The sequence below is a fragment of the Pieris napi genome, chromosome 4 (assembly GCF_905475465.1).
Source record: "Pieris napi chromosome 4, ilPieNapi1.2, whole genome shotgun sequence".
Lineage (NCBI taxonomy): Eukaryota > Metazoa > Arthropoda > Insecta > Lepidoptera > Pieridae > Pieris > Pieris napi.
This window is the reverse complement of record NC_062237.1, coordinates 2,573,676-2,586,769: the sequence shown is the minus strand read 5'-3', so window position 1 is coordinate 2,586,769 and position 13,094 is coordinate 2,573,676. Positions and strand designations below refer to the sequence as shown.

The 13,094-nt window shown below is 34.9% G+C and overlaps 1 protein-coding gene across 9 annotated transcripts in view; it reads right to left on the bottom strand.

Moving 5' to 3' along the window:
- The window catches only part of LOC125048905 (tyrosine-protein phosphatase Lar), a 362,055-nt gene that overhangs the window by 66,618 nt on the left and 282,343 nt on the right, over nucleotides 1-13,094 (bottom strand). For all 9 annotated transcript variants that reach the window (XM_047647857.1, XM_047647858.1, XM_047647865.1 and 6 more), the window contains one exon: nucleotides 12,612-12,791. In XM_047647857.1, coding sequence (XP_047503813.1) covers nucleotides 12,612-12,791 — 180 coding nt within the window. The remainder of the gene's footprint in view (nucleotides 1-12,611; nucleotides 12,792-13,094) is intronic.

Here is a 13,094-nt window from a genome sequence, read left to right as displayed (position 1 = left end):
CTTAGACCATCAAATCAGCATGTCAGATACAGCATATACCAATATCTAAAGTTTTTTGACATATAATAGATTATGGAAACTTAATATATCTCTAAAAAGAACTAAAAATATGCAATATGAATATGATTTCTGTATTACATTTTACCCGAGGCATGTAAATGGGAGCGCCTCTAAGCCTGTTTGCCGACACACGGAGGCTCTCAGTGGCTGTTACGTTAACGGATACTTTATCTCCAAATCAAATATAAACAAACCCATTTCAACAAAAAACAGCCTGTTTTTATTCCATTCAGCTCACTTCCGATATATGAATATACTTTTATGAAGTACGCTTGAGACATAGACGGCATAAAACATGATATGGCGCGTTTTGCTTTAAACGGAAAGACGGTGTTGCTTGTCCGTGATTAGACACTGACCACAAAAAACAAACGAAACGCGCCTATTATCTTTTGTTTTACATTCGGGCTCTCCATAACACAGTATTGGCACTTTATTGAATACTACAATACAATTCGAAATTTCAACTTCCTTTATTTGAACAGACTATAAAAGGCATAAATACATGTGTATATTATAACTATATTCCATATAGTTAAGTCAAGATAATAAGAACTAAGCTAAAACGCATTTTCTGCATAAGAAGGATTGAAGGGTATCATATAAATGGTGACTGTATTAACAACGCTAACTACAGCGATGGAAATAGCTCTGCAAATTGTACCCTTAGACCTGCACAAACAGCAGGAGGCAGATCTAGATGCCATCGGGCCTACGCTCCTATGGGGAAAAAACCACTACACTCACAGCGATTATCAACACGGCGCTATAGTATCAACCTCTCATAGCCACTCCATGTGAACGCTAATAAACACATATTCAACAGGAAATACCATGTACATGTATATGTGGCAGATAGAAAGAGACTTAGCCGCAGACGCAAGTCTTAGTTGAAGACTCTTAGACAATGTTTTGGTCAAAGCACGATGTCATTGTTCAGAAGAGCTGCGCAAAAAATTAATAGCCATGATGAGCCTACATTCGAAAGGAAATGGCACTATAGGAAGAATTATATTCTATATCATAAGGGACCTATTTAATACCCATTGCACACTATCTCACACGGGACATAACTGAACCACTTTACTGGCCGATCACGTTTCCCTATTTTCATATTTTTTCGCTTCATCGCTGAAACAGAACACCTCTCAGGCTTAATAGAGTTATACTGGCGATAAATTTATAAGCCTAAAATGTATTGGAATGAAAAATACCACATCCAACATTAACAGAAATTTTTTGTTTGTTAGCTTTTAATTTCTATTTACAGAAATGACCTAGGACAAATGTCTATTCAAACAGGTGAAATGTGTGACGTATTTCTGCAGTTGTTTTGTGAAATGTACAAAAACTATGACAGTGACGTGCTAGTTCTATCGCGTTTAGCTTTTATTCATGTTTTGTTACTTATATGACAATTCAAAACACTCGAAAACAATTATATTTTTTATTTGTTTTTTAATACAAGACGATAATAATTAATATGTGTCAAAGTTTAACCTTACTTAGTGGTGACATAAATGTGCCGTGTTGTTACCATTCATTATATATCAAATCATTAGGTATGTGGGGGAAAATCCCTTAATTATTTTTGTTTCATTATTTGGTCAAACTATAGTAAAGTAACGTATAATTATTTCATTCCCTCTGAGTCACATGTATCGAGAGGAAACATGATCATGTTTGTCAGTCTACGAAAAAGTGTTCATGCACATAAACAAATACACCAGGGATAAGATTCACCTATTATTACTACATCGCTAGTAATAAACATACATACACACACACTAGTACTAGTCCATGCTCTCAGTATGGTAAATTTAAACTTGTCAGTTGCTATAAAGCGAGAAATAAGAGGCGGGCGATATTTTTGGTTCCATTAGCTTGAATTGAATTGGATTGCTTTCTCTGAACGTTTCTTAAACGAAAAATGCAAAAGCACTGAATATTCAAATAGGCGTAGGACCCGCATTTTAATGGATTAAATATTTAACAAGCCCAAAGGTTTAAATTGATTTAAAAGTGATAATGCGAGCATTAAGGAATTGTATATGATAATATAAATGAGTAGTGTTGTCCTAGTGGCTTGAGCGTGAAACACATTTCTGAGGTTGTAGGTTCAAAAATGAATTATTAACCTCGGATACCAATGGACTTTTCTATGTGCGAATTGAATACTCACTCGTACGTTGAATTAGGTCTTGATTTTTTTAAATGTAATCTTGCTGATGGCCTTAAGGGCCTTTACAGCTCAGCTCGGGCTGTTTTGGCGAGCGTAGCTCAGCCTGAATGGGCATATTCTCGTGACTAGCGCAAGGGCGTCTCCTGCGAGACTCGGACCTCGGCTTGGGCCGTCACGGGATGGTCAATCGCCTAAAGTGCAGGACGGAAGCTCAAGGAGTGAGCGAAGTGCGAAGTAAGACGACTTGAGGAAGGCGGCATGCTTTAGACCGAAATATCGATAGGGATAGAAAGCTAATCACCTACTTGCCTATTAGGAAAAAAAATATCACGAAACAGACATAAGAATCTAAGAACAAGACCAAAACTTCTAGCGGCACTGGTTTTTATTTAATATACATAAATATAAAAGACACATACATACTACTAGGATTTTTAATGTTTTAGTTAGTTCTAATAAATTCATTGACTTACGAGGTTTTTAAAAGTAATCAAACAGTGTTTTAGTAATCAATGCAACAGTCACAAAAATCCGTTCTATAGGTACGATACGATACGATTCGAACGCTAATAATTCATAGATCACCATTCCAATGTCCAATATATTATTACCCACTGATTCTAAATTCAATTTGACGAGACAATTGCGTGCAACGCAAATATGAATGCTCAATATATATAATTAATGTGTACAAAGGCATTCCGTATTAGCATAATATCTGTGAATATCTATATTACGTTTTAGCATAAAAATCTAAAAGATAAGTCAAAAGCTCGTTTTATCGTAAACAAAGGAAACGATTGTCTCGTGATAATTTTGTTTTGAAAAAAAAGACATAATTTTTTTTACACATAATAAAAAAAGTATGTATAGTTAAAAGAGAAAGTGCACTAGCCCACACACTGGAATTCCATGTATCGTGGGCAGCTAGTCTCTTTCATTTGATGATTTTACTTGACGTAATAAATTTTACGTAACACAATTTTTTAATTTAACTACTGTTGCACTACTTTCCGTCTTTCTTAAAATTGTTAGTATACAGTTTTGAATACATAGTGAAAATTTAGTTTTAGAGAAAGAGGTTAAAGAAGTTTTAATAGCAATAATAATAGCTTTCTCTGCCTATTACACGTATTTGATATTTGGCCATGTAAGGAGTTATAAAACCTAACAATAGTTAAGTTACATATATATATTAGTAATATTTAAAAGCGTAAACAAAACGTTAGCAACCATCGCACACTCGAAGCCAAAATAAGCCCATTAGTTTTTACCACACCCATAAATTGTAATATGACTTTCTCGTTTCTGTAATGTCCAATAACATTAGTGCCACTTAGATTTAAGAACTGTTCAATAAGTCCAATTCTAAAAGGGCCGGCAACGAACTTGCGAGCCTTCTAGCAATGTTAATGGACACTAACTTCGGTCAATCGGGCGGCAATATCATTTAACATCAGGTGAGCCTCCGGCCCGTTTGCCTCCAGTTATATAAAAAAAAGTTGCGAAATCGTAAATATCATATTTCTTCCCAGTTTCTCTTAAGTATATTTACAAGGAGAAAACCACTTGAAAAATCGCATTACAGGAATACTTCAAATCTGTTACATCGATAAAATTCAATACATATTTTATATTCAATTTAACTGTACAAGGAATCGAAAAGCAATTTACGGCACTCATATTTTATGTTGGAACACAAAATGAGTTGTATAATAATGGATTTATTATTATTAACGAAATAATTGATAATAATATATTACAATTGAAAAAAACTATAATATAACTTTCGGAATGTCGCGTACCTAGGCCAGGTGTTGCGTTATACCCGTACAACCTTCAATTCATTATAAAAAATCCAGGGCAAAAGGCGTGTTAGTAGAAGGAAGAAATCATGACTTCGGAACGTTTGGGAGAGGACGGGTATTGCGACTGCGAAAGAGTTGCTGCATCTACACAAAACACGCTTCATGAGACTGATGGCCAACCTCCAGTAATGGAGAGGCACTAAAAGAAGAAAGAAGAAGTAATATAACTTCCGCATGTGTGTCTTAGTAGGACATCGATTAAAATCCTGGGTTTGATATCCGGCAAAACAATATTTGGTAGGCGCACTTAATCACTCGTATAAAGAAAAGTACAATTTTTTATTCATTTATTCACAAAAATACATACACTACTAACTACATACATACATTCTATCCTTACAGTACTATGCAAAGATGATAATGTCGTAATAAAACATTAAAAATACATCATTTAACATACAAGACACTTAATATCGCTACTGTGAACTCGATCTGCTAATATATAAAGATGTCGATAGTGTCGGAGACAGTATTCAGTAGGCGCAAGTCATCTCTGAGGTCGTAGGTTCGATATAAAATGCACAGTGCACAGCCCCCCAGCTGTGCACCAAATGATTTTATTTCTATATAACATTCGCTCGAACGGTGAAGGAAACATCGTGAGGAAACCGGCTTGCCTTAGAAAAAGTGGACGGCGTGTGTCAGGCACAGTAGGCTGATTACCTACTTTCCCATTACATTGACAAATGATATACATAAATCTGAGGCCCAGACCTAAAAAGGTTCTAGCGCCACTGTTTTGTTTTATTTTAAGTACTATATAAAAATTTCAGAGGCCAGTTTAACTTCATAAAATTTTGAAAATTTCACCGTCCTGAGAAGCGACTTACTTTAGAGTTGGGCAAAATATTCTCGCAAAGTGAGCTTTGCACTTAAAATATGTAAAGAGTGTCTGAGTTTGATTTCAGAATGGAGCGGGATCGATAAGTTTGCCTCGTATTTTGAACTTCCGCTGTTTTATGTGTTAACATTACGTATCAAACACAATGTTTGATATGTTTTCTTAAATATGTGATAGAAAAGTTATAGCTTCTTTAAAATTGCTTATAGTGTCTACCGAAAGCATCTTTGTGGAGGAGTTATCATGTTACAGGAGGAAAACGGGCAGGCGGCTCGCAAGTGCGTTGCCGGCCTTTTAATTGGTACGCTCTTTTCTTGAAGGACCGTAAGTGGAATTGGTTCGGTAATACCTCAGTGGGCTTGGTTCCACATAGACAATTAAATGGTTTTTTATATAATTAGTTCATCAGCTGCAACACGATATTTTATCATATGAGCAAGTGTTACTGGGAGACCCGGGTTCGGTGCTGAGCAATCAACAGCCGAGTATGGCAGCATACCCAAAGTTAAAACGCTCGCCCGTAGTAACCAAAATCAAAAGTATTAAATATATCCTAGCGCTAAATAATCTGTATCATAAACATACCCTACACACACACTCCCACTTAAATACCCACACTTTCACACCATGACACAACACATCCTAATTAGGTATTACTTAGTTAAATGTATTTAAAATTTCTCATTGGTTTGAACCTTTTTTTATATATCATGCTATCTTTGGCTATTTATAATTTATGTTAGCGGTAGGTTAAATAAATACAATCAAAACAAAACATACAAATTGCGCAGATAAAAATACAAACCATTGAAATATATAACACCTAAGGGCTGAAAATGGTATGCTTTAATGAAAATAATCTACCTAGACCCGTACCTTATTATTCTAACTGCGCAAAGCTCACGCACTTAGTATAACAGGATCGTAATGGTCGGCTTTGGCCGCTATCTCATGGTGAAAGCGACATAACTCTGAATTTACTATCAGCCAGCGCACCGCAAAAGCTCTTTGAAAAAATATGGTGCCGTTTGAGCTCGCATTACAAGGGTTCAAGGTAGCTTGTGGTCTATGGAACAGAATTTTAAATCGCGTTTTATATATTTTTACATCAGATCATTTTTTCGCAAGTCCGCTCTTGATTACATGATAGACTTTCGTGCCTTTTAAACATTTAAGAACATTATCAAACCTTCGTAAAGTCTGCTTAAATAAATTACCGTTATTTATACGTTATTTTTGCTAGAATATCGTACACTTAAACCAACCTATAGCGCGACTTAGTTCATACAATTATATATTACTATGTAGTTCTAAGGATAAATTTATAAGGTAAAAATGATCACTAGCGAAATCAAATAAATGTACTGTAGAAAGTTTACTTTTACTCTACTTCTTATCTTGGCATGACTCTGAGGTGCCTAAAACTAACACAGACACAGCGCACGCTCACACATTCACACATACTTAATGTCTTATAATATTTGTGTTTGATTAGTTGTGACACTAAACATACTTTTTCTCAAAAAACTGTTTTAAACATGTACCATGTAACACTGACTAATTGTTACCTAGTTACGTACAACACAGGGACTCCCTAGAGATATATGAATATTGTCACAACCTATCTGTCATGAATGAATGAATGAAGTTTTTATTATTAAATAAGAATCGGATATATTCTTCTTGTACAACAGTAGTACTTATAAAATTGTAAGTGTTATGTAGAATTTATCATTAATATGTTAAATGGAAGGGACTAGCTACCCACGTCACAGGGAATCCTAGCTTGGGCGGCTAGTGCACTTTCTCTTTAGAATTATTTTATATGTGAATTAAGTTTGGTAGCAGTTTTTTGTATGGATGTTCAAGTTGTAAACACTTTAGATAAATGAATCACTTTGTTTTAAGATGGGTAACAACTGACTTTAATTGTTTAAAACATGAGCTTTTAACCAAAATAAAATTAAGGGTTGTGGGGTTGTGATTGTAACAAAAACTAACTAAGGGTTCATACAACTAAGTGACACTTCAATACAAGTGCACCTTTTTGTACATTATCGAAAACAAGAATATTGTATTACAATTTATGAGCGTGGAAAAAACTAAAACTCATATTGCCTCCACGTGTGAGCCGTGCTAACATTTGGTTTACGCTTTTAATTATTTACTAAACTATATATGTAACTTAACTAATGTTAGGTTACATAACTTTTTGTTTTAATGGCTCTGGCACGATTTGTGCATTAGCCAGCGACAAGTATAGGATTTTTTTATAATTCGTGCTTGTCTTTAGAAATTCGACCGTGTCCTCCATGTACGGTTTAAGCACTCGCCCGGTACCGCACAACTCTCCCAAAGGCCGAGAACAAATTTAAATTAAATTAAAACTTGCCCTCGAACCGGGAATCGAACCCGGTACCCCTCACCTAGCTGCCACTTAATAAGACCGCTAGGCTATGAGGCCCCCGTTACATAACTTATACGTACGTAAGAAAGTTATTTTTTTTTTCATAAACAACAGAACCTTTGCAACATTTTAAATAATTCCGACCGCTACTTCTCATACCTTAACTCAGGACTCGCATTTATTCGCCCCGTGTCCGAGTCCTCTTTAATTATGGATAATTTATATTCAGATTAAAGCCGGCAGGTGGGCGGGTATATTTCTGTGGCTCTCTATTATTCGCACGTGACTCCAATATCCACTTATTGAGATTTATGTGGACTTTTGACGCCAATTATAGTGGTATTACAACACTTGTTTATAGAGGAAAGCGTGGAAATAATATCGTTAACTAAATAAAAGCCATGGGAAAGCATGTAGGAAGTTTTTAAGTGTATAAAACGTGATAACACAAGAATATTTTAAAAATTCGTAATTTTATTTCATTATTAATTCTTAAGAGTAAAAAATACCTAAAGCATATTTTAAAAGGGGCAAACTACATAGGACATGGAAATAGACCGATGGACTCTGCAGGCTCCTTGAATCGACCTCGAACTGAAGACATCGTCAACGAGGTTGGATCCTTTTTTTTCTTCTTTTTTTTTCTCTTTTTTTTCTGCTTTTGGTGCCAACGATTTCCTATAATTTTATTTTATTGTGTGCTTGTATTATCGTATGTTTTAATCGTATTTTTAATTTCTATTTTTTTTTGAGAAACTTATACTACTTTGTTTACATTAAGTGTCACACATTTTAGATGTAAGATTTTGTAAAATAATTAGTAGATTTAGTACTGTGTGTGATGTCGTAAGCTTAATCACTAAATAAATCCCAGTGAATGCAGAGGCCAGTACAGGGCGTATTGGAAGAAGATACCTACATCCAGAAATCGTCCAATAAAGAGGCTGATGTAAAAGCCTTAACCTCACGGAGAAAATTAAATTAAAAGCCTTAAAAAAGAGACAAGAGAAAGAGCTAATCGAGTATATTTAAAAAAATAGTCTGAATTCTTTTGTTTAAACGGGTTTTTGCTCTATATACAAGGCGTTAACGATAAACTTGTAAGCATTTGACCTGCCACCGACACCCTACAAGTTAGATTAGGTGAGATCACGTCACCTAAAACGGATTACTGCTTATCGCATAACTTGTAATGACGATCAGACATGCCTCACTGCCCTTTATATAACCAAATATAAAGGCTGTGTTTTTACGGCACATATATTTTATCCAAAATATGTGAGTTATCTGCTGAATTATTTATAACACCATGCGCCTATGTATTTTAATATAGTAGTTTTTTTTGCTCTAATTAAATAAATGTATACAAAATACTCTAAAAACTAAGGAATTTCTCTGTATAGAATTTTTTTTTATAGAACAGGGGGCAAACGGGCAGGAGGCTCACCTGATGTTAAGTGATACCGCCGCCCATCGACACTCTCAATGCCAGAGGCCTCGCGAGTGCGTTGCCGGCCTTTTAAGAATTGGTACACTCTTTTCTTGAAGGACCCTTAGTCGAATTGGTTCGGAAATACTTCATATGAAACTACCATATGCAGGCTAGTCATGTTTTTTTTAATATTTGTAACTTGTGATTTTGACTTTTAAAAGTGCCTTTTTAATAGGCCTAATTGAAATAAAGGATTTGACGCATTGAAATTTACCCACAGTAGGTGTTTCTTTTTTATATTTCCATGATAGGGTTGCCTGGACGAAATCACTTGTTAGTGATAACATAATTATGTATGTAATATAATGTATTACTTACTTTATTTGTAAATTCGTGTAAGACCTTAACTATGCTTCAAAGTATGTGTACATTCTGTATTTGAGAGTGTCATCATATATAAAATATATGTCGAACCTGAAATAATATGATAGGAAATATCGAAGTTTAGTCAAAGAGCGCACATCGTATGCCAAAGTATCGGGTAACTTAGTAGATTTCAGACAACTTTCACGTACAATTTTGATATCGATACATTTCAATACATGTAAATATTTGAAGCGTAAAACTTTAAGGAGTTCTGTATACAACACAGTTTTCGTCAACTCTAGCCGGTTTATTTTAAGAGAAGTGCTAGTATAGTTTTACATATACAAGTACAAAATGTTTTGGAATAGGTTAGGGTAAAACTCAGAGCCGATATTTGGCGCTAAGTTTGACGCTCACATGTCAAAAACGTATTGCGTTTTGCCAAACGGGCTCTCATAGTTAACTCAAAATCTCTACCTGAATAACTGAACTATACATTATCGCCACCTAATGGTGTCAAGTCGATTGTGAGGATTAGATATTTGTAACTGAATATAAATTCTGATTATGTATGACAGATATAACTTAACCATTTGCCTAAAGGTCCATTTAGACAATTCAAAAAAATTTTTTTTACAATTAATTCCATACTGATAATTGATATTTTGAAATAGCGACGTATAGTAACCGAGTCTTTTGCGCTTTTTTCAATTTTATTCAGTACTAGATATTTTACTAGTTTATGAATTTAAATCCAAATTGAGGCTAAGAAACACGGTATCTTGGTTTGTGGATTCAGTTTCCGCACTTAAGACTCTCAATAGGTCCGTTGTGCGTAATCACGGTATCTTTCCACGTCCCGTAAAATTGGTACATATTTCGATAACAATTAAACCAATATTTCCATTCCACAAGTAAAGTATAACATATGTATGTAAATTATATGTAATCTCTGTGTAGCAAGCAAGGGGAAACACCAAAAAATTGGCGAGCACCACCACTATGTGGAACCAGCTGCCCACTGATGTATATCCGAACCGATTCGACTTACGGTCCTTCGAGAGCGTACCAATTTTTAAAAGGCCGGCAACGCCGGCAACGCTTCTGGCAATGTGAGTGTCCATGGGCGTTGGTATTACTTAACATCAGATGAGCCTCCTGCCCGTTTGCCTCCTATTACATAAAAAATCACTTTAGCTTGCGAACACATAAATAACGAAAGGAATTTAATAATCGAAAACCCAATAAAATACTTCATTAAACACTGTTTGTGCTCAGTATAAAAGCTCTTTATATCAAAAAAGTGCTTTGTCAAGCGCTGTTCGAACACTTTCAATGATATCGGTTAAACGTTCATTCAGCACAAACTCATTATTCATCGCGATAGATCACACATTTCTTGTTATGTATGGCTTTAATACTGTTAAATTTCCATTAACCGTTTTATTTCAAAAAATATATATATTTTTGGTTCACGTAGTTAAATGTATGAATGTATGTATGGAGCGAGTCTCGGCTTTGGCTCGACGTTTATTTTTTTATATTTTGGAAATATTATATAAATATAACCGCTATGTTAAACCGCTTTTGTATGGCAATTAAGGTTGACAATAATTTACTAAAAGAATTAAAAGATCTTCCGAGTAGAGTCTTTAAAATTCGACTTGGTGTATTACTTTTGGAAAAAATGTATTATTCAATAAATTATTATTTGCGTGAGACACTGCAGTTGATATAAATTTAATAACGTATGATATGATATTTACGATACAAATAATATAAGAATTGATCAATTCATGTGACTAATAATGTAAAATGTAAAATTCCTTTAAAGACAAATTTGCGCGCCATTGTGTGTGGCAGAATACGCGAACTTACGATTGTACCACTTAACACATTTTTGTAACATATTTCTGCTATAAATTATATTTAATTAGAGATAATGTTGATTTCTAATGGTAAAAGGTGAAAAAAAACCACCTTATTTATAGAGTACTACTATAGATTGGACTTAGTAAGCACAAATGGCGCTGTGGATGGCCTTAAAATCATGTAATTTGAGCTTTCAACCGATATTCAAAGGTTTCCATCGTATCTCTAGTGTATGATTTTATTGTATGTAAATATCTTTTTCCTAGTGTCTTCAGCGTGCGAGGGTCGTAGGTTCAATCCATGCACTAACGGACTTTCTGCCTTCGCATTTAACTCGCTCGTACGGTGAAGGAAAATATCGTCGGGAAACTGACTGTGTATCAGACACTGAAGGTTGATCACTTTCCTATTGGAAATGATCACGGAACAGATACAGAAATCTGAGGACCAGACCTAAAATGTTGTATTGATATATCTCTTTACGAAACATGTGTACAAGATGAGAAACAACGTAAAAACGGAATAAGGATGGAAAGTTCCTGGACTTTATGGCAGGGGGATAGACAAGAAAGAAAATTCTGAAACCATCGGTAAACGAAGTAACGAGGGGTAATAATTAAAACACATTTATAGCCAAAGTGATTTGTTTATCGATACCTCATAATTTCGGATAATTAAGTCTTAACAATTCAAAAAGCAAACATACTTTTTCTATTACGAAAGTGTAATTATTTTCATCTCACAGAAGACGTGAGGTAACTTTGAGAGTAGTTTTGTGCAATATTCGCAATGTAAGTGAAAATTTCTGTAAATTTATGCTAATGAGGGCGAGGCGAGGGTAACTAGATTTCAGGAATACGTTCATCAATACAAAATAATTTACGTAAATAAGGCGACGTTGATGTTTTTTGGGTGGTAGACGCAAGTTCACAGTTGAGCAGCGTTGGCCTCCGCTGTGCACCAATGGACTTTCTTTCTATGTACGCACTACATTTGCTCGAATGGTGAAAGTAAACATCGTGAGGAAACCGGCTTGCCTTAGACCCCAAAAGTCGACGGCGTGCGTCAGGCACAGAAGGCTGATCACCTACTTGCCTTTTAGATTAACAAATGATCATGGAACAGATACAGAAATCTGAGGCCCTGACCTAAGCAGGTCGTAGCGCGATTGATTTATTGATTTATTTTATACGCATGTTCCGGTTTTCGCTTTTTTAAAATAATTATATGATCAATATTTTTCTCAACAATAACATTATTATAAGCTTAATAATATCTTCTTTGTAAAAAAACTTTACAAAGAAGCAAAACCGTTCAATCACTTCTTGCTAAAGACGAAACTTCTACTCGTACATTTGTGAAATGCATTGTAAACAATAAACTCCTCATAATTAAATCGAGAGAGACATTTTTCTCTTCAAGCACCCTGAAAAACCTACATAAAATACTTGATACTTGGCGGCAGTTGCTTGCCAGTTCTTCTTGTCCACCCTTGATTTCAGAACTGGCAATAGCAGTAAATATAGACTTATACGAATAAATTTTTATTTGAGCAAAATATTAATATTATTTAAATAACTTACTTTCAAAGACGGTAAGGGTCGCCAGTGCAGTCACAGCATCACCTACGCCATTTTCAGCGACGCATTCATAAGTTGCGTCATCACGCTGCGCACGCACAGGTTCTATGCGTAAAACAGCTCCATTTGCAGCGGGACCTGCCGCTTTGTCCATCCCAGATACTTGATAACGTGATTGCATGCCTGAAAAATATACAGTATTTAATTTACACGTACAGATGTTGTACACTTTATTGTCTAACAGATCAAGAGGGTGTAGATTTCAGAACATTGCTAAAACAGAATTATTTAAGATCGCTTCATTATTATCACTATAGAAGTCTAAAAATGTAAGCAATGGTTTCGTAAATAAGTCGTTAGCTAATCGGGCTTTAAATTTCACCCTGAAATGCACCCGTATTTATATAAAATTATTAATCTATCTCATGTGATAGTATTGCTATAAAACTAACTCTGAGTATTGCTATAAGTAATAACAATTCAAAT